Consider the following 26,946-nt stretch of genomic DNA (forward strand, 5'->3'; position numbering starts at 1 on the left):
AGGTTGACTTTTAAAAATCTAAAAATAATTCTAAGAATGCTTCCTGTCTCAATGCTCTGGACAAGAGAAAACAAATGAAAAGACTTAGTGTCTACACGCCATCTAGGTCACTGGTATTACACAACCTCCCTTTTTAAAAACACTTCAAACAAATTCCTATACAGGACATTCACAGGCTTTAACTGATTAAAAACAAGTGCAAGATATGAAATATACCCTGGACGTACAAAATGGCTTGTTTTCAGAAAAAGTCCCTGTGTCCCTGACAAATCATAAGAGAATCTGATAGTCTGACCAGATACTTTTAATTAAATAGAGCTCGTTAAATATTTACTTACATGCCACTTTATACCAAAAGGCTAGATCACTACACAGGACATTCACACAAGATACTTAACTCTGCATTTCTGTCTTACACGGTTGCAAAGCAACACACTCCATTAGGATAAGTATACCTCTATAGCAAAGAATTATGCATGCAATTGTTCTTTATCATAGGTTCCAGCTCCGTACTACCTCCAGCTTAATAAGACAGGAGCAGACTTGTCCGTCATACCTCTTTCTATGCTGTGCAGACACAACACACAGGCACATTTCTGGCTGCTAAACTAAATATCATGCCTCCAACATCCTATCATACCGTGTCTGAAACTTTTACTATCAAAACTATTTGCACTGAAAAAACATGATTTAGCAAGCTTCTATTACTTATTCTACTCTCCCTTTGTGTGAAAAGTTACAGGACTGCATATTCTCATTTGGACAGTCAAAGACGAAAAGGTAAATAGCTGTTCATTAAACTTATCCTTTAAAATACACTCAAAGCCAACACTTACATTTGATACTTATAATCAGAAACCACTAATTGTAGCCTTAATTCATAACTAGAAAGTATGTTATATTGCAATATATAGAGAGATAAAACAGATCCTCCCATGCTCAAGTTCATCTTTTCAGTTACACTGCTATATGCACTGGGCCTTTCATAGTATTACCGGGGAGATGAAGTCACAGCACTAGCTTCTGTTACCACCTCTACTACAGGGTAAAATATCACCAACTTGTCCACACTTGGGCGCATAGACCACTAACTGCTTCATGGAAAATTGTGTGGCTTAATTCTTTGGTATTTATAAGACAGAGAGCTCCCAGGTGAAGGTTTGTGTTAGGACACCAAGCTTGAAGACTGCAATCCATTTCCTTGCCCTGCCCAACTTTCTTAGGTATCTTTGGACAAGCTACCTAGCATCTCCATGCCTTGCTTTATGATCTGTAAAATCAGATAAACATTCTAATTTCAATTCTGAAGGACAGAGGATTTTAAGAGAGACGTTACATGTTTTTGAAGTATCTCATACAATGCTAGTGAGGTCTTTACATTAAAAAAAAGCACTTTGCAATTGTTTGGTAGAAGACTCTTTGTAAACACACAGTTGCATTAAAACTGTATCTTCACACTACAGGTAGTATGTTCTGAGATGTCTAGAATCTCTCAGCTACTTTTACACAACTCAATCCTGCAACTTCGAGCTGCTGTAAAATTATGAGCAATGCATGGAATACAGAAAAGCATTCTGTTGTCATGTATGTTTCCCCTCCTGTGCTGATAAACAAGCATGGTAGTTTTACAAAGAAGAGCAAATGATTAATTCCTTGAAAAATATTACAGATGTTACAAAATAAGAGGGTGTATTAGAACGAAAGTATGGTATATTAATTATTTTGACTGGAAGAAGTTTTTAAATGCACCTTCTATTCACATATCCACATCTATAAAACCAGGTAAGCTGAAATCACTTCCCCTGGCTTCCTACTCTCTTCAAACAACCGCTTCTCCTAAATATGAATGCCTGTGTTGCTTGTGCTCCACAAAAGACAGAATTCAAACCTTTTTACTTCCTTCTATTTCTTAATAAGCATTTGAAAACCTAAGAGGCTTACTCTGGGTAACACCTGTTGTCAAAAAACAGGCCATATATATCAAGCCACAATGAAGGTAAATTTGGGTGATAAACTTAAAATTCCATCTCATGGGTTTCTCACACTGGCATGCACTCAGAAGGGCACCTACTTTTGCTTTTACAAGCAAAATAGGGGAGAGGAAATTGCAGGATGTAGAAGGAAATTGAGCCTAAGACAAATTAATTCTACAGTTATCCTCTCTCAAATATTATCTGCCCCCCACAACGGTTTCATCTATGCTGGAAGATATATATTAAAAAAAAATTCACACCACATGTCACAGTAAAAAGCACTCTAGGCAATTAGGAGAAGTCAAATCCCCTTTTCAGTCAGAAAGTGGTCACCTGGAAAGAAGATCTTGAGGATGAATGACTAAGGCCTGGTTCAGCAAAGCATTTAAATATATGAGTAGCTTCACCAAATTCGTCAGAAGTACAGCCAGAACAGAGAAATCTCTTTAATTTAAACAAAAACAAGACAACCATAGTTACTGCAGAGCTGGCACTGAGCTGGTCATCTTTTCTTTGAAATAAACAGGATGGAAACATTTGAGCATGGAAACATTTAATACTCTCTAGCTTTATTTAATTTCCTTTTGCAATATGGGTGAGAGAACATAAGCAAGACACTCATCAGTCCTCCAAGCTAAGTCCTGAGCCCCTTTTTTCTCAGGTATTTGTGTTAGGAGTGAAGAAGGAAACCAACTGCAAGGCAAATTCATTATGTGGGTGTTCACCACATTTGGAGCATGTAACCTGAAGAGTACATAGGATATAGTTCATAAAACCAAAACACTAAATTCTGTAAGAAGCAAAAGTAATTAAATCCAATTTCTTAGGAACTTGTGTCTCATGACCAATCTGTCTCATAGGCTTAAAGTGTCAAGAAAAATGTTTCCTGTGGTTGGGACAGTTGTAACATCTTCCCCCTCATGCGTCTGTTAGGATTCCCAGAAATGATGAAGCTTACACTTCTGCCTTGCCTTTATGCGGGCTTTCCCCAGAGCATCTCTTAGAGGAAAATGGCAGATTTAGAGCACTAACAAGTTTCATTGAAAATGCCGAACGGATGCCTAAATTAATGGCAGAAAAGGGAAGAAGACACAAACAGAAAAAAATGATTGCCTAAGCTTCTTTTCCATCAACAATTTTTCTAGATAAAAGCTTTTCTTGAAAAACGACTGTTAACTAGAACAGGAGCACAGGAGGACAATAAATTTCTTGTACTTACTGTGTTAAGTAAATTGTCACTGGCAATCACTTGTGAATCAAAACTATGGAAAATTAAAGGATCAATACCCTGTGCTTCAAGAATGCTGTTGAGATATGGAGACTGCCTGGGTGGAGCTCAATGTAGGACAGGAACTTAGCTTAAGAGTACAAATAGAAAAGGAAAATATTTTCTGTTCACTCATCCATAGTGAGACTGCAGTCCTAATAAACCGACAGATATTGGACAGTTTGTGCCTTGTATCTCATCACATCAAAAATATTTTCTATATGTATATAGCATAAATATAGAGATATATAGCATAAATATCCTATGCTATATATCATATGCTAACGTTGAGATACTGTAGTCTAGTTTCAAATGTTGGTTTCACAACTATAGGTTGTATAGGTATAGGTTTCACAAAACCTGTAAGTGAAGCATCTGATGAGAGGAACTAGACAATTATGAGTAGTCACTCAATTTGTGCCCACAAGAAAAGTTACATAAAATATATGCCACGCAGACCAAATGAGTACAATTTACACAACTTTAAGAATCCAACCCTGTCTTTTTAATTAAAGCAACAAAGAATGTATTTGCTTTTAACAGTGAGCTACCTTCCTGCTCTAAAAGAGCTTCTCGGGAGGCTGGAAGGGGAGGAGAGGATAACAGTATTGTAAGTTGTACCCATGACTGCTTTTAGTACTATGGCCATCAAGAAACAGATTAAGAACTACCAAAACCTTTTTAACTGGTTTTGTAAAAGCTTCTGTGCTCATATATTTCTTTAAATAACGATGTCCATACTTACAGACTCCTATACATGTGCTTTTGCTATACAGTATGTGAACATAATCTAAACTGAAAAAAGACATAGCATGAGGACAATAGCTAAGGCTGGTCATCAAAAAATTGTTAAGCCTATTTCTGACAAGGTGTAATAAATGTAAGACTGAAATAAAACACATGTAAGACTGAAATAAAGTACACATTTGAGCCAGCAGACCATTAAACCTCCTCTGGAGTCCTTACAATCACATCAAGAAGAACTTGGGGACATCTAAATCAAGTGGATTATTCAACTGCCATGCACAAGTGTATATTCTCAACTAGTAAAAAATCCATGGGAAATTCTGTAGAAGAACAGTTACGGAGTGTTTGAATGCAGCGTACCACTTTTTTCCAAATGTAGTAAGTCACTCCAGTTGCAAATGCCCTGAAAGGGACAGCCTTCTTTCTGCTCCCAAAACTCACTACATCACCACTCAGAATTCACTGCGTAAACACTGGTGGGGGCAGACATTTGAGAAGTATTAAAAATGATCAAATGCTTTTTGTTTTTCTGTTATTTTGGAAAGAAAAAAACTGTTCTCACATTTTCCATTTCCTGGTTTTTTAAAGACAAAAGGTATTTGTAAGCTAAGGTACAAAGGAGCACATTTCAATAGCTAAGGTACAAAGGAACACATTTCAATCACCCAAAATAGGGCTTTATAACTAGAAACAACAGCAGACTGAAAAATTAGTGGCATTAGTAGATCCCAGTAATGTAATTCATCTTGTTAGTATCATACGATAACATGCACAAACATCGCCTCATTAAAATGCCTCCAGTGAGACAGATTGCCAAATAGTGCTCCATCACAGGCATCTAACTAGTTCCTCCTACAAATCAAAAGGAAAAAAACTCTCCATTAAAAATGCCTTTTTCTTGTATTTTAAAGTGACCTTAACCTTTCGCTGCACAGGATGGCTGCTGGCTTGGACTGCTATAATTAACAGTGATGTAATTTTCTGTAAACTTTAAGCTATTTCAACACATGGCCATGCTGGCCTGAGTTCTAATTTAGAAATGGTCATCTCAGAGTCTGAAAGGGAGCATGTACATCATCATATGCATGGTGATAAGTTGGTTCATTGATTTTAAAATGTGGTCTGAATGTGGCCTAATAGGAACATTCACCCTTTGACAACATAATAATATCCATCTGGGAGACTCAATGTGAAATAAGCTATGCAACAACACTTCCTTGCTAAGAGAGATGGGTGCTATTAAAAAGGAAACTAAGATCCTGACACAACACTACTGCAAGTAAGATACAGCTGATACTGGCGTCAGAACTGGACTAATTTCTTAAAAATTATTATTATTATGGCTAACCCAAAAATTCCACTCAAATTCGTACATTTTTTACACATAGACATAGTATTTTCTTTTCTATTAAATGTTTCTTAAGTGAACTTTGAAGTACCACCATCCTAAAAAATAGCAGGTTTTTTGAGCTGTGTAATTACATTTTCCAAACAATGCATAAATACTGATACTTTTACAGGGATGCAAAACAAAATGCTGAAAATGTTTAGTTTTAATGGCTTGAAATTATATTCACATGTATTCGGGGGAAAAGTTTTTAAAATTAGACGCTCTATTTCTCAGATAGCTTAACAACATTTACTGCAATTCAGTTCTTGTGCATGAGGTGGGTGCAGAATTTTCCATCCGAATCCCTGATTGCCAAAGGAATTGAATGTTATCTGTAATCAGTGAAGGCCAGCTAATACATTTACAGGGTTCCTAGAAAGTTCTGTGAGATTAACAGAGTTTGGAAAGCTAAGGTACAGCAAACAACTCCATTGAAGACTCTGAAGAATGCTTTAGTACTTCTTACCACGTTTCTTTTAGCTGTTAAGCACTATACAGTGCACAAGCTCAAAAGATTTATTTCAGATTTGATCCTTGCTTTGATTCTCAGTTCGGTGGATTCAACTAAAAACGTTCATTTTGAGAAATAAAAAATACATGGTAATTAAAGTTTTAAAGTAATTTTAATGCATTATATGTTAATATTGCTTTACCTGAATTAGCAGAAGCACATCATCCTGAATAAATTCCCTAGTTAAATAAAAGCTCTCTTTTACTACATTGTATTTTCTTCTCCCTACCTATTTTTTGCTGAGACTTCAAAACATTTTCTACTTGAAGTATAACACCACAACTCACTTTAATGAATTACAAGATGTGTTTCTTGTGTTTCAGTTACACTGGTAATTCATTGTTAAAGGATGAAAGAGTTATAGCATTTAGCATTAGTCATACATATCACAACTGGTTTGGTTTTTTTATTTTTTTTATTAGAAACTTAACAGCTATTTCAACAAAATCATTTTTGCTCAGGTTATTAACAGAGCTTATGTACTGACAATTGTAAATCTCTGGAGAGAGAAGAATGATCAATAGCAACAACCAATAGGAAAATATCAAAGACAATCACACTTTTAGTAAACTAGCAGACAAACTTTAAACACATGAAAACAGTATTTCTGAGAAAGCAGCAGAAATTATTCTGGAAAAGCTGAATTATTCCTCAAAGTCTCAGTATAGAATCAAACTAAAACTGAAACTGACAAATGCAATTTTGGTAATTTGCACAAATCATCTTCCTTACCTAGTATATATATATACACACACGTATTTCAGTGCTCTCCCTAACTACTGTGTATCCTTTGTATCTCATCCTATGACACTTTTTCTACCACTGGAATACTTTCAAAGCAGCTCTTATGTTTTAACACTGAACTTCATGTAAAAGTGAGTTAGTCTCCTATATGTTTCTCCTCAAATTCCAGAGTGGATCCAGATTGGGTGCTACAATTCCACTAGTCTGATTGAAAGATCATTTTTTTCTGCCTAACACTCAGCACTGGCATGGATAACGGAATCTTTTTTCAAGCAGGCACAGTCCAGTACAACAACAAAAATAATAGTAGCACTTAGCATTTCTATCACACTCTTCATAATAAAACAACACTAATTTTAACCACTTCTTTCCCAGCTCTGTTCTACTTTCTCTAATTTTCTCACATAAACAACATTCTGTATTGATACACATACTGATTGCTAGAAGTGCTGACCAGCTAAATGACAAGAGACAGCATTAAGTTTAAATGAGGAGTAAAGAACATACAAGAATAGGAAGGATGACAAAAGCAGAAATGTGAGGGGTGAGTGTGTTTAAAGCTGCGTATGTGCATGCACATGTCATAAGAAGAGTATCTACAGAGAACCATAAACAGAAAACAAGGTGAGCAAAAGATAACGTAGGAAACAAAAAATGACTGAAAGTAAATAGAAAGTAATGAACAGTACTGAAGGTGACTGAAGGAGACAATGGAGAACAGAGAAAGAAAAGAGGGGTGAAAAAGAAGCAGGAAAGGAAAGATTGTAATAAAAGCTGCTAAGAAAAAATAAAGTATTTCAGAAGCAGAGCAGCAAAAAGGTTTGAAAGGAAAACAAAGCTCCAAAAAAAAGAAAAAAAAAAGATCAGAAGCGCAAAAGAACAAGAACCCTTAGTTACTTGTCTAGAAAGTCCTTCTCACCCATGGAATCTGTTACACTGGTATAACCCACCGTGTGTGGGTCCACACTGGAGAGCAGCACCACACCTTTGTACACAAGCTTCCCCACTGGTTCATATGCCCCTTGAGCGCAGTTAACACTACCAGTTACACAGTTCTTATCCAGCACATGGTATCTTTAAATGTTCGTTAAATACATACATGCGTATGTAAAGTCAGCTCCTACAAACTTAACTGTTTGGAAGGCAACTTTTTCAAGAAGCAATTCCCCGGTAGTTGTCAGCAACCTTTCCTCCACAATTCTGTTTCACTTATTCCATACAGAGTTATCTCTCTGTCCTAGATTTTGTACTTGGATGCGGAAGCAGTTGCTTTGATTTGGCGGTGTCTCAGTATAGCAAAGTCATCCATCTTGTATTAGAAATAGGACTTCCTATCACAAAGAAAAAAAATGATAGAGGAAAATCGGACAGCACAGGCACATGAAAGTTTAGAAGCTACATTTAATAAGTTAGTGCTTGTTTTGAAAGGATAAGCAAGATCAACACAAAGCTGAGTTTTCTAGATGTAGCAAAATATGTCGGTATCCTTATTTTAATTACACGTGTGATATGAGCTGGTACCAGCTTTCTGACTTCTCTGTTTACCTACTGCTCTGCTTCTCACCTCCCTCTTCTCACTCCATGGTTTTATTCCTACCTCTGCTACTTTCTTCAAGGGTGCCTTACTTTTCCATTACATGCCTTTTTCTTCCTTGTTCTCCTGTTTATCCCCAGAAAAGTACTTAAACCGCTGTATGATGCCATTTCTGCTACAAACCAATACAGACACAGCTAACAATCGAGAATTCTAGTGGAACAGAGGTTAGCAACATCCATATGACTGGGCACCACACTGACTGGTAAGTCCACATTGGAAACCTAGCTGTAACCAACTCTGAAGCCAGATAATACAATAAAGCTCTGCCAGCACCAGGGAGGTCCCTTGCCCTTTTTCTCTTCTCTTGTACCTAATGGTATTGGAAAAGTCACCATTGCAATGACCAAACTTCTACAGAACATGAAGAATCCCACCCTCGGTGCCTAGTCAATGCTTTCACTACCAAACATAAGGTTATTGTTACGCCTTTTCCTTCCCGTGGGGTTAAATAACCTGCCAATGCAATGCTGTGAATCTGCACTGAATCTCAAAGAATTATTAATACTTACAGATATTAGAAGACAATGCAGATTCTTGCCTTCAATTTTAATTCACATTTCCACTCACAGACCTTACTCAAGAATTACTGTTTAAGAAAACAGTGAGTATATCTTAGGTTTACACATCAGGTTTTGCATTTCTAACACGGCAAGCCTAGATGCAGAAGTTCTCACTCTCAAGCCTTGGAGCAGTAGGGGGAGAACAATAGAAATGGAGTTTTATCAGTACAAAGGGGTTTTGCACTGAGGAAGCTTTCTCCTATAAAAAGAGATGAGGAGAGGTGTAACAGCATAAGGTACCTTTAAGCCTACAGTTAAGATGTAGCGGGGACCTGCTTTGTACCGTTTAAAAATTACTTCAAAATGTATGCAGACTGTAGCTTGTACTGGGGCTATTTGTACGGTCAATGCATTTTGCTCACAAATTCACATGATGATACATTTTTTAACTTAAAAAATTCATCTTCAGCTTAAAATAAAATGATTGTAAATACAAATGCTACACATACATGCAAACAAACAAACACACATAAGCATAAATTGAATTATTTGTTGCAACAGTATATACTATCTCTGTTTAGATCATGTCATTCTAAAGTACAACACCACAGAACATCTTTCCTGAATGATGTACTCCAGTTACAAAATAAAAGTAGTAGTGAATTAAAGGATGCCATTTGGTGGTTTTTTAACTCACCATGGAGCTGGTAAATCACCCCCACACAACAATGCACTTTGTAGACATTTATCATATACTGCAATGCCCATACTAAGGCAACTCATCCCAGGAGTTGGCAGCCATGCTATCAGCAAGAATTTGGCTACAGAAACAGCAATGATTCATCATGCATTCTAGAAGCACTGTCGAAACAGCAAAACAACACAGTGCTATTTTAATCCTTTAAAGGTAACAAGGGTTTTAAAAAATAATTATAAATTTGCTTGTAAAACCAAAGCAAGCAAAACCCCCATAGTTCTAATAATGCATTTGGAAATGCATCTTTATTCACATTTTTTTTCTCCAGAGGACAGAAACCAGCTATTTGGTAAAAGTGTCAGCTAATTACTTACCTCTCTACATTGTAATTTAAATGGTCAACTCAACATTCTAGAACAACAGAATTTCACAATAGCTAAATCAAAAATCACTTATTTAAAAATAGTTTAATTTAGGTTGTATTCAGTTTTTTAAATCCTCTGTAGTAATTTAAAAAATAACCATCTAGACACATTTTCACTAATTGAAACCTATATTGCAAATAGATCATTTTCAAACTCACCCTCTGAAGGAAGAGCCAATAGGATAGTCAGAACATTTGTTTCAACGTACATATCACATCACGTCCCAATATCCACCGTGAAAACTGTTTCTCAGCTACCAGTATCTGGTAATTTGCAAATAGTGGTGCAGGTCCTGTCAAAAGGTCTCAAGTGCTATTGATTTCTCTGATGAAAGCACTCTTTATTCCTCAGAATGTTCCAGTTAAATACAAGTATAGGGAAATTTTGTCTCCTAAATTATAGACATCTGAAGAGATTATTAATTTATTTCCATTGTAATTACATGGTGACACTGCAACTTTAACAGTAACGCCCTTTTACTATCACCTCATTGAAGACGCTAAATGAAGTCTCTATAGAGTTTAAGAAGGCTTCATCAGAAAGCATTTTGGATCTGCTGTCCTTTGTCCCATTACACAAACACACATCATGAACCCTTACCTTTTGAAAAACGACTTCATCCTGCTTTCTTTTCTTTTTGCCGCTTTTTCTGATGCTCTGGTTTGTCTGAATCCATTTTGTGACCTGGAGTTCAAAACCATAGTGCTTTTTTAGGAAGAAGATGTGACCTGAGTGCAGCTATTCAGCATTAGTAAGAAGCTATAAACAGACTCAAGACAATTTTTTCCATTGCTTCACTGGAAGGAGGAAAAGCACTTTTCCCATCTAGAATGACAAGGTTTTAGGTAATCTGGTTAGTTACTTGTACACAGTCAAAGCGTGAGGTGGTGTTCTTCATCTTGGAGCTTTCAGTTTAAGGCTTTTTTTGCACAAAGAACATGTTTGACGCCAGACCTGGTTGCTAAATGGAAAGTTATCATTGCAGTGTGCAAAAATCCTGGGGAAAATCTCTGCGCTTTATCCCTTACACCTTCTATTTCAAGTAAGAGATTTATTTCCAGCCACCCACTCGAATGTTGTTCCAGACTACCAATGCCAAATTTAGATGGTGGGGTTATTATTTAATGAAGTAGTAACACTTGGCTTTTTTTCCCCCCATACAAATATTTTTATTGCTAATACGAAAGCAATTTTTTTTTTTTTTTAAAGGAAAAGCGTGGCGCTGGTGGGGAAGGGGTGTCAGGTGGAAAACCGAAGGCACAGATTTGCAAGGGAAAGAAGCGGGGGGCAAGGTAGCAGCTGCGAAAAGGTTTTCTCCTCACCTCGCCGCTCACTTGCTGGACGAGCTGACACTCCTTCCAAGTCTCACCCTCCTCCAGCAAAGGCTACACGGGGAAGAAAGCGCACGGTGAGGCGTGCTCGCCCACAGAGCATCCCCGATGCGATGCGCTCCTCTCCGCTCCCCAGGGACAGGAGGCGCCGCGGGAAGCCCGCTCCGCCAGCCGCCGCCACCACCACCCCCCGGCCCGGCCCGGCCCCGCCACCATCCGGAGCCGGAGCCGCGCCCGCCCCGTCCCGTCTCATCCCGCCCTTCCCGGCCTCGGTGGCGGCACGCCGCAGTCCTCGGTAGGAAATGAAACACCTCCGCGGGGTCCCCCGCCCCCGTGCTCCGGCCCCCGGAGCCCCGCGGAGAGGAGGAGCCTGCCTTAAAGACGTAAGGGCCGGCCGGCTCCGGGGCGGCCCCGACGGGGTTTCCGCGCCTCCCCCGGCCCGGGCCGGCCCGGCCCGGCCCGGCCCGGCCCGAGCAGTGCGCCTGACGTAGAGGCAGCGGTGCCCCCCCGGCGGCGGGCACGGGCTGCCGCCGCGGCGCGGCGCGGCTTTCCGCGCCCCGGAGGAGCGGAGCCCAGCCCAGCCCAGCCCAGCCCAGCCCAGGCGCGGGGGTCCCGTCGGCCGTGCTGCCGCCGAGCCGCGGTCCCTCCGACCCCCTTGCCGACGGGGCGGCCCTTCCAAACCTCTGCATGCACGCTAGTCACCGGCTTACAAGTCTAATTTTTAAGAGAGACGCTGTCCCGTTGAGTCCCTTCCTTACTATGAAAAAGACGCTTTCCTGTTAACCTTCCTATAAACACCCTCCGGCACAGGTCGTCACAGACAGACGAATAGCCTAATGGGGCTAGTTCAAGAGGGAAAGTATCATCACCATTAAGCGCTTCAAGATTTCCCCAAGTACTTGCTTGACATCTAAAGAATCTAACTCTTAATTACCTTGGAGGGTCTGAAATGCATCTTAAAAGCAAGAACCAAAGCAGCATTCGTATTACAGCACAGCAAGCCCTTCACTGAGGCCTGAGTTAAATGCTTTCTTCAAAAAGAGACTGCAAGCCGGTGATTAAATTTAGGCATGGGACTTCAACAGATGTTTCTGTGCCCTTTGAAGAGGATATTCAAACTCCGCCGTGATGGGAGAGACCCAAGTAATGTCAGCCATGCAATATCTGAGTACTATTCTTAAGTTAGGACTTAACATTAAGTGCTTTGTGTTTAGCATTTAAGATGAGAGACAATGAAGGATAGACTGCATCGCACTTGGTATAGTTAAAATGATGCTAGTAAGGTATTTTCAGTATTTTAAAAATCATTTATACTCTATGCTACTTATGACAATTCCCTGAAAGCTTCAAAAGAAAATCTGTGCTCTTGTAAAAGAATAAGGCTCATTAAAGCATGCATTTGAGCAAACCCTTCCGTATACAGAATTAGATGGACTTTGCAAACAGATTTAAGTAAATAAAGATAGGTCCAATTAGTGCATACTAAATCTTGGCAGCATCCCTTTAACTTTATCACTTAAAAAAAGAAAAAACCTCTCTCCTACCCTTTTTGTTTTACTGCCACAACATCCTTCTTTCAAGATCAAAAGCTTTAGATCAAAGCCAAGAACAAACTCAATGCTTTAAATAGAAGCAACTTCACTATGAGGCATTACACAACGAAGAACTTTTTTAATAGAGATACCACAGCAGAAAATCTTCCTACAGATTTTTATTTCACACTCACAACAGGTCTACTTGAAACTGGTATCAACAACGTACTTTTATTTTGTAAAGCCACAACAGATTTTCTACTAAATGCTAATTCCAAAAGCTCCTATAAATTGACTCTTGAACTGTGTGTGTTTGAAAGAAGGAAGAAGAACAGAGCATAGTTCAAAGAGAATGAACAAGAATATGAACAAAAAATTGTTAATGGCAAACACAAATTAATGCAACTACCTAAACAATATTCCCTTGGATCAGTTAACAGATTAGATCGTGCATTCCCACAGAAGAAGTTATGGGAAACACAGGGTAATAGAAACAATGAAACAGATCTAGACTTTAAATCCTTTAAAGAATTACACTTCCTCTCCTGTCAAATGTTCAGAGAAAACCAGGGAAAAAAAGTTACCTGAGACATTGATTTTCAGACCTGCAGACCCTGAGGCTGATTTGGGATGAAAATCCCTAACACGCAAACACACTGGCATGTTAAAACTTAGAGGTAGCTCCTGTTTCCCTGTTAGTAGCTGCACGGCACTGAAGGGAACTCAACAGGAATTGTTACCAACTTTTTATAATGCTGATATAACCTTGTGGAACCAACACCTGGGGTTCCCTGGTGCTGGCTGCTGTGCACATCATAACTTGAACACTAGTCTACTGTAAAATGATTGCACTGCAGTGTAAGATACGAGCCAACATGCATCCTAGCCTGTATCAGGAACAGTGTGGCCAGCAGGAGCAGGGAGGTGACTGTTCCCCTGTACTCGGCACTGGTGAGGCCACACCTCGAGTACTGTGTTCAGTTTTGGGCCCCTCACTACAGCAAAGACATTGAGGTGCTGGAGCATGTCCAGAGGAGAGCAACCAAGTTGGTGAGGGGCCTTGAGCACAAGTCTTATGAGGAGCGGCTGAGGGATCTGGGGTTGTTCAGTCTAGAAAAGAGGAGGCTGAGGGGAGACCTTATCGCTCTCTACAACTACCTGAAAGGGGGTTGTAGTGAGGTGGGTGTTGGTCTCTTCTGTCAGGTGTCTGGAGATAGGACAGGAGGAAATGGCCTCAAGTTGAGGCAAGGGAGATTTAGGTTAGACATTAGGAAAAATTTTTTTACTGAGAGGGTTGTCAAACATTGGAATGGGCTGCCCAGGGAAGTGGTTGAGTCACCATCCCTGGAGGTATTCAAAAAGCGAGTGGACAGGGTACTCCAGGGCATGGTTTAGGGGGCATGGTTAATGGTTGGACTCGATGATCTTGAAGGTCTTTTCCAACCAAAATGATTCTATGATTCTATAATTCTATGCCCATACAGCCAGCCTGCAGAGGAAAGAAAACAGCGAGAGAAACAGGGTGGGCCTAACAAGCAGTGGTCGCTGCACACCGGCTGTGCAGTCAACTGTTAACTCTACTTACTGATGGTTCAATAAGATTTAGCTCATGACCGGACTAGGAAATTTTGCTGGGAAAATGGGGAACAGGAGAGAGAGCAGGGAAGAGAGAGAGGGGGAAGAGGAAAAGAGGAGGGGAGTTGGGAAAGGGAGGGAGGGGAGAAGGGATGTTTTTAAGAACAGTTTTCCTCCTGCTGTATTCTTCCCTACTCCAAATGGAAGGAGCTTACATACACTAGATAAAAGGGTGACGGCACACCCAACTTAAAGGGACAAGGGCTGCATCACCCTCCATCAACAGTCCTGTTTGCTGTCCTCATGACACTAACTGCCGTACCTGCATCCCCTCACAAAAGAAATTAAGATCAGTCCACCCTCCATGTCCTTCTTTCCTTGGGAATACTTTCAGAGACTGCTAATGGAGCTGTCCTATGTAACACTCAGATTGGGAACGAGCATTTCTACATGCCAAAGCATGCTAGGATCCTTCATTCTTGCTGCAGCGGGATTAAATATAACTGACTTTTGAAATGGGGCGGAGGAGTAGCACTTTCTACCAATTGGGTGAAGACAGGCCCAATATCCTGGTAAATAACGTAGGCAATGATTTACACCAGCTATTCTTCAAGTCAAACCAGATCCCAAACATAAAAGTAACTTTCAGGATTGCACATAGCCTAGAAAACAATAGGATATGTGTGCAACAGACAACTGTTTCATTTTAAATTGAAACAGAAACTGGCTTTAAATTATTCAGGCTGTGATGGCTACCATTGGTATTTCATAACTCAATTAAAAATTATAATAATGCACTTTTCCTTTGCAGAAGTCGTCTATAACTTCAGCTTGTCTGTGCTACTCTAATGCTAAAACATCCAATACCGATAAACTAAGAAGGTTGTTTTATCTAAGGTTAACACTGAATCAGTGCCATTTTGTTTTGCCTTGCCAGCATTCCTCAGATACTGGAAGGCAAAAAGAAAAAATTCAAAATGGAGGAATAAAAGTATTTACTGCAAAAGAATTTCAGAAGAGCTTCTGCAAAGCCGAGGAAATCAATAACTAATGCAGTCCAGTCATTTTCCAACCTCTCATTTCTAGAGATTTTATTTTCCTCTCAATTACTGAATTTTACACCATTATACACACCCACATTTATATATTCAGATCTATGTGGACACCAGCAAGCACCCAGAAAAGTCTAAAGATGTTACTGTCAAGTCATTTTCTCCTAGAGGATGTACTTAATTTCACCAGTCTACAAATTGCAATTTTGTACCTTTCTATACCTTCCCATGTAACATAAAACAAAAAATGGACTCCCCCCTAGTTTCGTTCTATGGTACTAGAATGATACTGCCTACTTTTTAAGGGTGATGCCATCACCTCTCTGATATCAGTAAAGGACAGTTTAAAGGAACTACAATAAAATGCAAGATACATAACTGTTTTCCTACCCCACAGAAGATTCATAGGAAAAAAAGAAGAGTAATTTAAGTTGGAAAATTAACTTACTTGGAAACTGAGAATATGATGTGCCCTCAGAACAGTCTGCATGACCTGAAAACTGCTTCAGCAGAAGAGACCTGGCTTCCAATCTTTCATAAAAAGGTTCAGAAAATGAAAATACAGGAAAGTATTTTATTCAGTAGCTCACTAGATGATTAATAATGGCTTGCAGCATTTGACTGTATTCCCCAAGGGCAACAACTGGAAGGATTTTAAAACACTACTGTTATCGGAATTTGGCAGAGAGACTAAGGAAGCAGTGGGCTACAACTGAAAATAGCAAGATGGCTGGTGCATCCACACTGCAAGAAGCAGTATATCAGCAGCAGATCAAAATGACTGAAAAAGAAATCCAGCCCAGAATATGCTCCTGTAAGAACAGCAAGTCCTCCAGCTGATTTTAGGCAGTTTTCATAGGGACAGCTTTATTCACTGAAATGGAAAATAAAGTTGTTCTGACATTATCCATATTTTAGGAAAGATGGTCATTTATATTGATACCATGAATCAAAATGTTCTAATTCCTCCAAGAGTGTCTGTGGTGGTGTAAACACACTCTTTTAAATCAGTGTGCTGTGTCTGATATTCTTCAGTGTAACACCCCTACAGAGACATTATGTTCAAGTCAAACTTTCCCCTCCTGAAAATATCTCTACCTCCATGAGACAAAAACCTGTTGAAACAATAACTTTCAGGATGTACTTTTAGTACACTGCAACGTGACTTTCACATGCTGTGGCAGGAATATTTTTTTCAAAGGAGGAATGCAAATACATCCTTCATATCCACATTAGCAACCCTGCTTTGTGGAGAAAGTTCCCAGGTAAAGATGTACCCACCCACCCACTGTACCCACCTATTTAGTTCAAGAACAGATTCATAATCTGATAAAGAAAGTATCTCTCACCACATGACCACAGGATCTCTAAATAATATGCTTATTACTAAATAATAGTGTGTAACATACAATGATACATAACTTACGTATCATATTGCATTATATTATCTATACTATAATAATATTTTTAGAGTATGCTAAAATGCTCATATTTTTTCTCTCCTGATTTCACCAGGTGCTCTCACTACTATACAGGTGCCTCTCTGGAGCAACTGGAAAAGTAGCTTATTGTTTTTATATTTAGGCCTTTCTGCCTGAGAAGCATTCTGATGTGCTGCAAAATTTCAACACCATCCAGACTGCAAATTACAGCATCGCCTTCCTCTACAAGTAGCAAGATAGTATTTAGAAGATTTAACACTTTTTAGTACAATCATGTATGGAAATAAGACCTCAGATTTTAGGTTGGCCCTGCACTCTGTCAATTTAAAAGTAATTTGAATCCAGACATTTTGAACCCAGAGGACAAAGACTAGGGCTCAAGTTTCTTTGACATAAGAGAATCCTCTATAAAATTCACTTTGGCTCCATCCAGCACCAAGATCTTGGTAGGCAGTGGATAGTTGCTGGCTGGCCAAACTACATAGGTCTTCGAAAGCCCTTTGTTGTGTTTTTGTTGTTGTTGTTGTTTAAATTACAGAGAAAAACAAAGAAAACCATGTCTGAACATGGATACTGGACAGTCCTGCACCACTGATGTGACAACTAGTGTTTTTCTTCCTTTTCCAGTACAAAGGGACTCAAAGAAAATGACACAGACTTTATTTCTTGTTGAAGAAAGGAAATGCATCTTTCGGAGGTACTGACCTCTGAGTCTCACTGATCCCTTGAAGCTACCAAAATCCTTCCAACAGCTCTAGTAAAGAAACATGTCCAAGGCAAAAGTCCATCAGCCCTCTGGCCATGAAATACTGTTAGCCTATGTGCTAAGGATAATAACCGTAAGCTCAGCTATGACCTTTACTGCTCATTTTTTTACTGGCCAATAGCTTTGTCAGCCAATAGACTTTTCAAACCTATCTTTCTCCAGATGTCTTCATTTCAGCATTTAAATTTCACTGTGGGCTTAGAAGGGAGTAGACAGAATAGTTAAAGCATCCTGGAAAAACATCCCTTTCTTATGGAGATAGAATGAGTTTTAGAAGAATCACTTATTTCCTCCATGATTAAACAGAAGGTGAGCATCATCTATATCTGCAGTCTGACTTATGAAGCACTGCTAAATGAAAAGGGGATGACTGAAGGTAATAAAAAACAGGAAAGATCTTGACATTGCTCGTATCAACTTTTGTGGAAGCCAGTGAACTGGCTGGATGGAGATGGAACGAAGACCATTACACGAATTTTGTTACCATCTGCTCTCTAGAAATACTTCAGCAGCTCAGTGTTTTTGAAGAGTGTGTGAAAAAAAGCATTGGGCTCAAAAGCAAGAGCTTCCATCCCCAATTCTAGCCAGTTGGGCAGGCAACAGCAGGATCTGAACCCTCAGGATCACTTGGAGTTTCTGGCTGGACCATTGCATGAATCAGCAGGTCACACGTTTTTGGGTCAGCATTACAGAGGGCTACATGGACTTCAGACACATGGTATGTGTTTACACACATGCATGAAATACATCTTCCCCACATATTCATTCCTTCCAATCACAAATATGTCTTTCTAAAAGCCTAGAAAACAGGGAAAATTTCCAGGAAGTAAAACATGTTTCTTTTAAAAACCCTAGACCACTGGGGAGGGAAGGTGGCAACTTGTTCCTGTCACAAAATTTTTACCTCAGCTTCATGCCCAACTCTGTATCCTCCTGCACTAAAAAGATTTTTATTTCCTAAAGTAGCATTTGACTTCTCATTATTTCATATTCTGTGTCCAGTGCACTAAAACTACTTATAAGGGACTCCAAACTGGAGAGATTTCAGCCATTTCAAAGGCTACTCTTTCCTAATTAATATAGAAAAGCTGTTCTCTTGCAAGGTAGCATAAAAATTATTTTAAACCTTTATGGATTGTTTCCATTGGGTAAAGAAAACAATGGGCAGGCTAAAAATTAATTAGTTGCTAACTTCTGTGCTATTCCTCGGATGTTTTTACAAGCAATGGATTAAAATCCAGGTTTATTGCTATGCAAGCCCAGCTGTGTCCTTATTAGGCAAGTCTCAGTTCAGCATTTCTGTGTAAAAGAGGACCTGTCCTCCCTCTCTTTGCTATGTTTCCACCCCCTACACATGTAGGTGGGAGAGTGGGAGCTTGGGAATGTGAACTTGATCCAGCATTGATCAGCCAGGCAGCAAACTGTTATTGTTCTTTAGATACCAAACATAACTCCTTTCTAGTAGGGATAAGCTCAGTCATTCTGCACATAACACAGCTTTTGTGTTCAGTAATGCAATTAATAGGAAAAGGGAATGAGAAAGACTGCTTGAGATTTACTAAACTTAAAAGAGATTCTAATGAACAAACGTGTGCAATCCAGTCCACAATTATTTGAGAGATTGAACATTTGTTTCAAATGCAGTTCAACTTCTTGAACAAGCTATTACTTGTGCAGATTTACTATACTACTACTACTGTACCTCTGAGCTGGACACATACAATACTGAAAGGTAGCCTGAAGAAAAACAGAAAGACATTTGTGAAAACCTGGCTTTTGACTGGAGAGGAAAGCCAATGTTTCAGCAGGTCATTAAACTAAATCCAGTGAAGTATGCTCCTCAGCCTTCATGCAGACTCACAGTTCCAGCTGAGAATCTCATAATATTTTTTCCTGAATTATTCAATTAATGACTAAATTAAGACTCCTAAAACTCAGTTTTAAACTTCACTTTTAGAAATTAGAACACCAGAGGCACTGAAATATTATGGCCAATACTTTCAAATTTAACATTTAAAAATTAACATCTACATTCAGCCTAGACACAAAGTTACTCAGCACTAAGTGGGTGTCTAACCTGAGGCAGCATGTTTTCCAATTTTAGAACGTGGTCACGCAATAATCCGTAACAATGCTATTCTGATCTTGAGTGTCTGTGGTTTTCCTCCTAAAATCAGCAGTCACATGCAATGCAGAAGAAACTTACCCCAAACCCTTCAAAACTGTAACAGTACTCTAAGCTGTGCCTGAACTTGAAAAGCTCTGAAATAATCTGGGTCCTTACTGGCATTTAATGATGTATGATTTTATATAAGCCGTTTTCTTGAATTTTTTAACTATTCAACAAACAAAAATATACCACTGTTGTGTCTTGTTTAGCAGTATCTTAAGTACAATTTACAGGAACGGCTAAATAAATTACAGGGCCATTTTATGCCAATAACCTTCTTTAGATCAACACAGGATCTATTTAAATAGTAACAGACCTTACAAGTTATTTGATAGTTTGCTACAAACAAAATATCAAATTCTCCATATAGTGTGGTCTATCTAGAAAGACTTTCAGATGGATAGTCTTTATCTAAAACATCTTTCAAAGAGTTAACAACATAGAAAGTCTGTCTGTGCAATATGTCTCGATTTGTTTCTCTTCGTGATGCACGCTACAATACTATACACACTGCTTGATTACATTTTTCTATTTTCCAAAATCCCATCTTCTCTTCTAAGAAAATGGGATGCAATGTTGACAGTACAACTGCTAATTTCAGAAAAAACACAGCACTAATGATTTGTATTAAAATACTTTTTTCTTACTGTGCTTGTTATCATTAGAGAAGACATTCATCAATATATATTGTTGACCTATGCTCATTTAAATTTTTAAGGACTTTGGAAAGTTCTTTTCATCTTCCAATCTGCAAGCTTGCTAATATCAAAACAATACCGTTTTTCTTGAGGGGAAGTGCCTATTCTTCAAAGTATGCTTTCCACATACAAGAATAAGTACTTAAAGTAACAGTTACGCTTTCTTCAGATTATTTGTCAAATATCAACTCATTAGCATTCAACTATCATATCAGTTATATTCTCTGCACTCTCTGCATGGACACAAAAGTCTCCATGTTCAGATAAAGAAAAATATCACAGGTTAAGTAGCAAACTTCAGTATTTAAGCAGCAGCATGTTATTCTTGCGACTAATACTTAATACCAACTTTGAAATTAATCTAACAGAGTCCCTGTTAAACTTTATTAAGTAAAGAAAATTATACCTCTTCATAGCCCCTTCCCAATTTTTTCCCCAAATCACAAGCTTGAATGACATTTTCCCACTTAACAGATCATTCTTACTGCCAATGCCTACAAACTTACTGTATCTCAACAAACAGAAAGGATTTCACTTGTTTACTGCCTCAGTGTTGCCATCCGCCAATATGCAGTTATTATGTACATCCAGACAGAAAAATTGCAAGATGAGGCATAACTAGCAATGACAAGAAATATCAAGTGCTAACAAACCCAAGCCTTAAGTTACACTCTGATCCAATGAGAGTGATTTTTCTACTGGAAAAATTTTCTAGTACCCTCTGTAAAACTTGGGTGAACAACTGCTAAAGCTAATTCAACAGTTTAGTAAGAGCGTTCTTTTAAAAAAATATTTGAAAGTGCTTGGTTTGTTAGTAATTGACCATAACCACTACCCTGTGAGGCATTCTCTTGTAGAGCTATCCCTTCATCTGTATTTTTGTCTTAGTAAAAGGAAACAGGAAATCTATAAAGCTTGTAACTGGTGCAAAAGCCAGGAACCTTCTTAACAACAAACTGCTTTATCAGAAATCATATTAAGTACTTGAGCTGCTGCTGTAACATCCTCCTAAAATTTATGAAACCACAGAAATACATTGCTTGCGTTGGTTTAGAACCCTTTACAAATGATATTTCAGTTCAAATTTTTTAATAGTTTTGCTATGAGTTTCCTTTCCAATCCGTTTTTTCTTCAAGCAGGACAATCCAAGAGCCAGTCATATACAAACAAAACCAGAAATACTATGAATAAATGAATATTAGCCACTGGAAGATTTCTTTTGTCTGTGTATCCCAGCCAAAACTAGGACATATTCTTGCAATACACACTATGAGCTATACATAGTCTGAAATACCTGTTGGCAGTACCTACTTTAACCAGGAAATACTGTTTAAGGTAGAACAGTGGATAAGAATTAAGCTTTAACAGGAGGATAATGTAGCAAAGGGAACTAGGAGAAGGACAGAGCATTGCAATCACCTCTTGCATTTTTTCCATAATATTGAGGAGATATTTGGTGTATTTATCCTAGTGCCAGCAGCTATGTGATCACATAAGACTTGTAGATTACACTGTAGGATATGTTGGAAACCGAAAATCATGGAGGAGCACGCCAACCACTCTTTTTTTTTTTCTTTTTTCTTTTCCCCCCTTTTAACTGAAGAATGAATCTGGAGAAGATTATTTTCATAACACAAGGTACCAAATGAAATACACACCCAAGGAACATTCAAGATAGCAAGTTTACCAGTAAATAATAGTATGTTAGCAAACAATGCAGTTTCGGAGGCAAAAGAAAAGGTGGTGAAACTGGAATGAGTTAAAAAAATACACGTAGGAGTTTATGAGATGCAGAGACTACCTAATGTTTATTTGTCTACTTCTGAATTAAACAGTGTACAACAGAGTTCAAAATGGGGAAAGATTTTAAGCATATTTTAAAAAGGTTAATTATCTAAGGTAGAATAAAAAATTAAGGTAAGAGTAACTGCACAACATAACACAAAGACAAGTCTGTGCAGAACTGAGAAAACCTTCCTCAGGAAACATATGGTCTTTTAGTCTTAAACTCTAATTAAACATTACATAGACTGAAAGACACAATAGAAACTGTAGTTAAGAGAACAAATCATCAGCAGCAGGGATGAAGTGGACTTAAGTGATTTCATAGGTGTCTTCCAGCTCTAAAGCTGGTTTGTTCTTCTGATTCTGCTCCTTGCCAGCTTAACTCATTGACTAAAGTTAGCAGTGTTAAGTCATTACTACTTGCACATGATGAAAAGTTGCTATAATCCCCCGGTGAGTCACCTCTGAGACAGAAGTACATGCTGAAGGTTGCTTGACTTAATAAAACTATTTTCAACAACGCAATATGCTTCACTGTATTTAACACCACTACGATGTGTTCCCAGAAAAAAATCCTCATGAAATCTTGTATTTCAGAAATGCTTGCTTTTCAACTCTTATGTTCCTTATTGTATTGTGTGTGAGAAAACCTTCCTGCACAGCAAGCCTGAAGACAACCACTGTGCTGTGGCACTCTTCCATGTAAGAAAGTATTGGCCACACATTACCACACACCCTTCATTATAACATTAACCTTTAATGCTTTAGAAAATACCAAATTTGGAAGTGTAACTAGGCATGCAGAATTATTTTTCATGGCAACAGGCCAAATTCTGTTTTTATTTATCAGTATGACTCCCTTACGCTGTTGTTATTCTTGATTACTGCTGGTATATACATGAGCCTGGAAACTAGCTCAATAATTAGAAAAGACCAAATGACTTTTCCAAGAGTGAAACGGCAATAGAAATTGACAAATATTAAAGTTTCAATAGTTCCAAGTTTCAAGTATAAAGGGGTATATATATGTGGCTTCCTGGACAGAGTTGGAGACAGCATTTGGAATGGCAAATGTAACAAAGCGCAGGTAAAGAAGTACAGGATCTTCAGTTAGACAGACGCCATGACATATGGCTGTGAAGAATACAAAATGCTAATTCCTCTACTGGAATGAAGATGGTAACTAATGTTGCTTCAGCAGTCTGGAGACTGGCAAGTATTTACCCTTATCCATCTTTTGTACAAGTACCCTTCCAATGTGCTTAAGGTAGACTGTTGTGAAGACAGTGAACTGAGGGGTGGGCTAACAACCCTGTCTTCAAGTGACCGTGTTGCTATCAAATTTTAGAGAGCACCAGTAGTGTACAGTTGATAGATTTGGATATGATCACAGAAGAAAATTCTTATAAACACTTCGGTAGCTAATGCTGTAAATGAACCACAAGTGGTGAATTTTCTTTATAGTCCATGGATGACATGAATTTCCTGAGCAAACCCCACCAAAACACAGAAATAAAAGATGTCACAGAGACAACCACAGCCACTGTAAAACAGAAAAATTCTCATATGGGAAAGATATAAAGGAACCATGTTCTGACTTGATTTTCAGAATGGACAGCATGATGCATATATCCCAATCCCATTACAGAGGATAGTCTCTCCAGTAAGGGAGTTTCCTCTCCAAATGCAGTGAAGTTTTAGATAGTATTTGTAGATGTAAAATGTTTACATTCTTAGTCAAGTTATTTCTCATGGGTATGTACTAAACCACTAAGAAGTACATTTTGTCCCTCTAAGAGCAGGTGCTGCAGGATTAAGAGTGACTTTAACTATCATGCTATAGGACTCTACAGTGCAGTCAGTAAAATAAGGGTGATAAGCATAAAGTTGCTGAATGCTGTGTAGAGTGCAGGATGCTGCTTCTCTGCCTTTGGGACATCTCTGGAGCAGAGATTCACCGGCTGCTTTTCAGTTGCTCCAGTACTGAAGAAAGGGTAGTCAACTGCAATGGATGCTCTATACCTCATACTATTCACACTGCCTGACTGGCTGGCTCAGCGGTGTGACTTCACCCAAAGGAGCTGACAGAAACCTTCCTCTACACACACCCCAGTCCACTCACCTGGCAACCCATAAGTTGTTGAATAAGTCAGTTCTGTGGCATTCCTGGGCTGCTATTTATGATGCAGGTAGTTGACCTGCATGTAAGAAGGTGGTCTACATGCCTTCACATAGATTCATCATATTAGCCAAGTTAATAGTTTGCTGAAATAAATATAATCTAAATACTTTTTAAGGGGGGGTTTCAGTAGCAGCTCCTGTACAGCACATGAGTAGATTTATACTTCTGTAGTTGGTAAATACAGTCTTATTTAGATTATAGATGCTAGCATTGAGACCTACTAAGCAACCTCTACAGTCTTTATTTCAGGAATAAGGGCTCCCCAAATGATTTAATAAAGCACAAAGGAAAGAAGGTTTCCTATTCACTGAATGACAACAACTCCAGTTCTTTCAATAAAGTGGAAACTAGTTCCCATAAGAACCTGAGAAGTGCTGAGGACTACAGGGTTAAATCATCAAAAAGGTTATTGAGGGAAGAGAGAGACAGAGGGAAGAGGTCAGCACGCTGATGCTTAGAAGCAGCAGAATACTAAATTAGCACCGTTCCTGTTGGTGATGGTTTTTTTTACAGAACAGCCAAACTACCAGGGAAATCTCTTAAGTCTTTAAAGAAAATTTACAACTATTTACAAGCCTGCTGGGTGTGGAAATATTTTTCCTACATGTTTTGCTTACACACCCAATAGATACTTGCATGGTATAATGAAACTACCCACTATTCATTCTGAACAACTTACAGTACTCAGGAAAACAGAGTTCAGTTTTCATGTTAATCAAAACCATTTAAAATTCTTTAGTCTGCTCCTATCTTCCTTATTTGTGATTTTAGAGTTGATTGTGGGACACAAATAAGGCACATCTTCAAAGATACACATGTAAGTAAAATGTCAGAAAACTCTTTCATTTCAGACAGCCAGTTCAGCATCTTACAGCTACAGCTGTGCAACATCAGTTCCTCCCCTATACTTGAAGCAGCTGTTCTACAATGTATTCAACTTTTATCAGGAAAAAAACCTTGATCAAAACATAGCATTAAAATCAAGGTCCTTTTTCATGAAATGACTGAACATCAAGATGCATGGTGATACTTACCGTCCTTTCCTTTCCTCCCTTCCAATTAAAGCTAATTTTATTTTCAATAATTTTACAGGAAAAAACAAACTCCACCTTGATTTTATAGCATCTTCAAATATTAGTCTTTGAACATTTTGATCTCAGGGTAAAACCTCCCATGTGGACATGCACACCTCTAAAGCTGTCAAGGGAAGAGCTCAACCACAGTGTTTCGGTACAGCTCATGTTCAGTGATCACTGCTTATTGTATTGTGCTCTCCAGATACTTTGACAATTCTACTTGCAAACGTGCTTGCTCCTCAGAGCCTCAGTCATGCTACCTAAGTACCTTCACTTGTGCACATACAAACCACGACTTATCATTCTAACTCTTAAAAGTTTTTTTTCTTCTTAAATGCTAATGCAAAGTGGAAACAACTGCGAGCATTAGATAAGATAAATCCCAAGCAACCTAGGGGATGCCAGCTTAGGGGAGATGAGTTAGAAATTGAGCCCCAGGTGTATAGTAAAAACTTACTTTGTGTAAAACTGGTTTTTAGGAAGATTTATACAGGGATATCTTTCATCGTCTAATCCCAGTTTTGGACAAAAACAAATAATGACAGCCTTCACATAGCACAGACACAAATAAGCATTGTCAGTTCACAGAATTTAAAACATTAATATTAAAAGCTTTTAGTATTAAAAGCAGAAAATAATGCTCAGTCTCAGGGCTGCAACACCAATGAAATATGTTACCCATGCAGCAGATTCACGAGCAAGTCGCAATATTCGCAAAATATCAAAGTACAAATAATGTAACATTTAGTTACTGCTGTCAGTATGGCTTTCAAGTAATTCATATATTGACAACTGTGAACAAAGCTCCTTACGTTTAGTAGAGTCCACCACTATACTGTAAAGCATATTTCCATGTGACTACAATATTAAGCTATAGGCTAAGTTTTCTAAGATTTGCCCTTTGGCAGGTTGTGGAGATGATGGTAGAATCAAAAACCTGCAACTGATAAAAGCTAAACCCCTATAAAGATGTGGAAAGCAGTCATCATCAAAACTGTTTATTTAAAACCATACTTGTTATAAGTTCAGGCAATGATTTAAATAATGTATAAGGTAATGAGAAATGCAAGACTCCAGAAAGAACTAAGAACTGGTATTTTGCATTTACCTTTGGTATTCCGGAAGTGTCAAGCCAATTCTGGAAGATACTTTCTACAGTTAACCCAGATCTTAAAAAAAAAAAAAAAAAAAAATTAGAAGACACACACAAAAATACCAAGTTTTCCACATGAAAATTAACCCTTTAGAAGCTGAGAAAACCCCTGAATTCCAAGTATTGGTTGTACTGCAATGGTACTACATTCTTGGTTTTTTAATGAATAATATAATCAGAGGTGATACGAGCAAATTAAAGACAGATCAGGTTCTGTGTGCTTAAAACTCAAATGATAAATTCAGTGCTTATGAGGATTGACAGAGAAAGTGTGAGATGGTAAACTGCATTTATGAAACATGTGAAGTATGAGCAGGTGCTCTACTTCTTGTT

General features: G+C 38.4%; 1 protein-coding gene across 8 annotated transcripts in view; it reads right to left on the minus strand.

Moving 5' to 3' along the window:
* Positions 1-26,946, minus strand: part of AOPEP (aminopeptidase O (putative)) — a 192,809-nt gene that overhangs the window by 69,484 nt on the left and 96,379 nt on the right. For 5 of the 8 annotated variants that reach the window (XR_008233506.1, XM_052777125.1, XM_052777127.1 and 2 more), the window contains exons 10-12: positions 26,569-26,629; positions 11,174-11,236; positions 10,452-10,535 (exon numbers count right to left, since the gene is read on the minus strand). Coding sequence is in view for 6 of the 8 variants with exons in the window: in XM_052777125.1 (XP_052633085.1) it covers positions 10,452-10,535; positions 11,174-11,236; positions 26,569-26,629 (208 nt within the window). In the remaining 2 variants the exon portion in view is untranslated. Of the gene's footprint in view, positions 1-5,981; positions 7,964-10,451; positions 10,536-11,173; positions 11,237-11,892; positions 12,025-22,216; positions 22,667-26,568; positions 26,630-26,946 lie in introns of those variants that run through there. The other 3 variants (XM_052777129.1, XR_008233507.1, XM_052777130.1) reach the window with 3 other exon arrangements.

Source organism: Harpia harpyja, chromosome Z (assembly GCF_026419915.1).
Source record: "Harpia harpyja isolate bHarHar1 chromosome Z, bHarHar1 primary haplotype, whole genome shotgun sequence".
NCBI lineage: Eukaryota > Metazoa > Chordata > Aves > Accipitriformes > Accipitridae > Harpia > Harpia harpyja.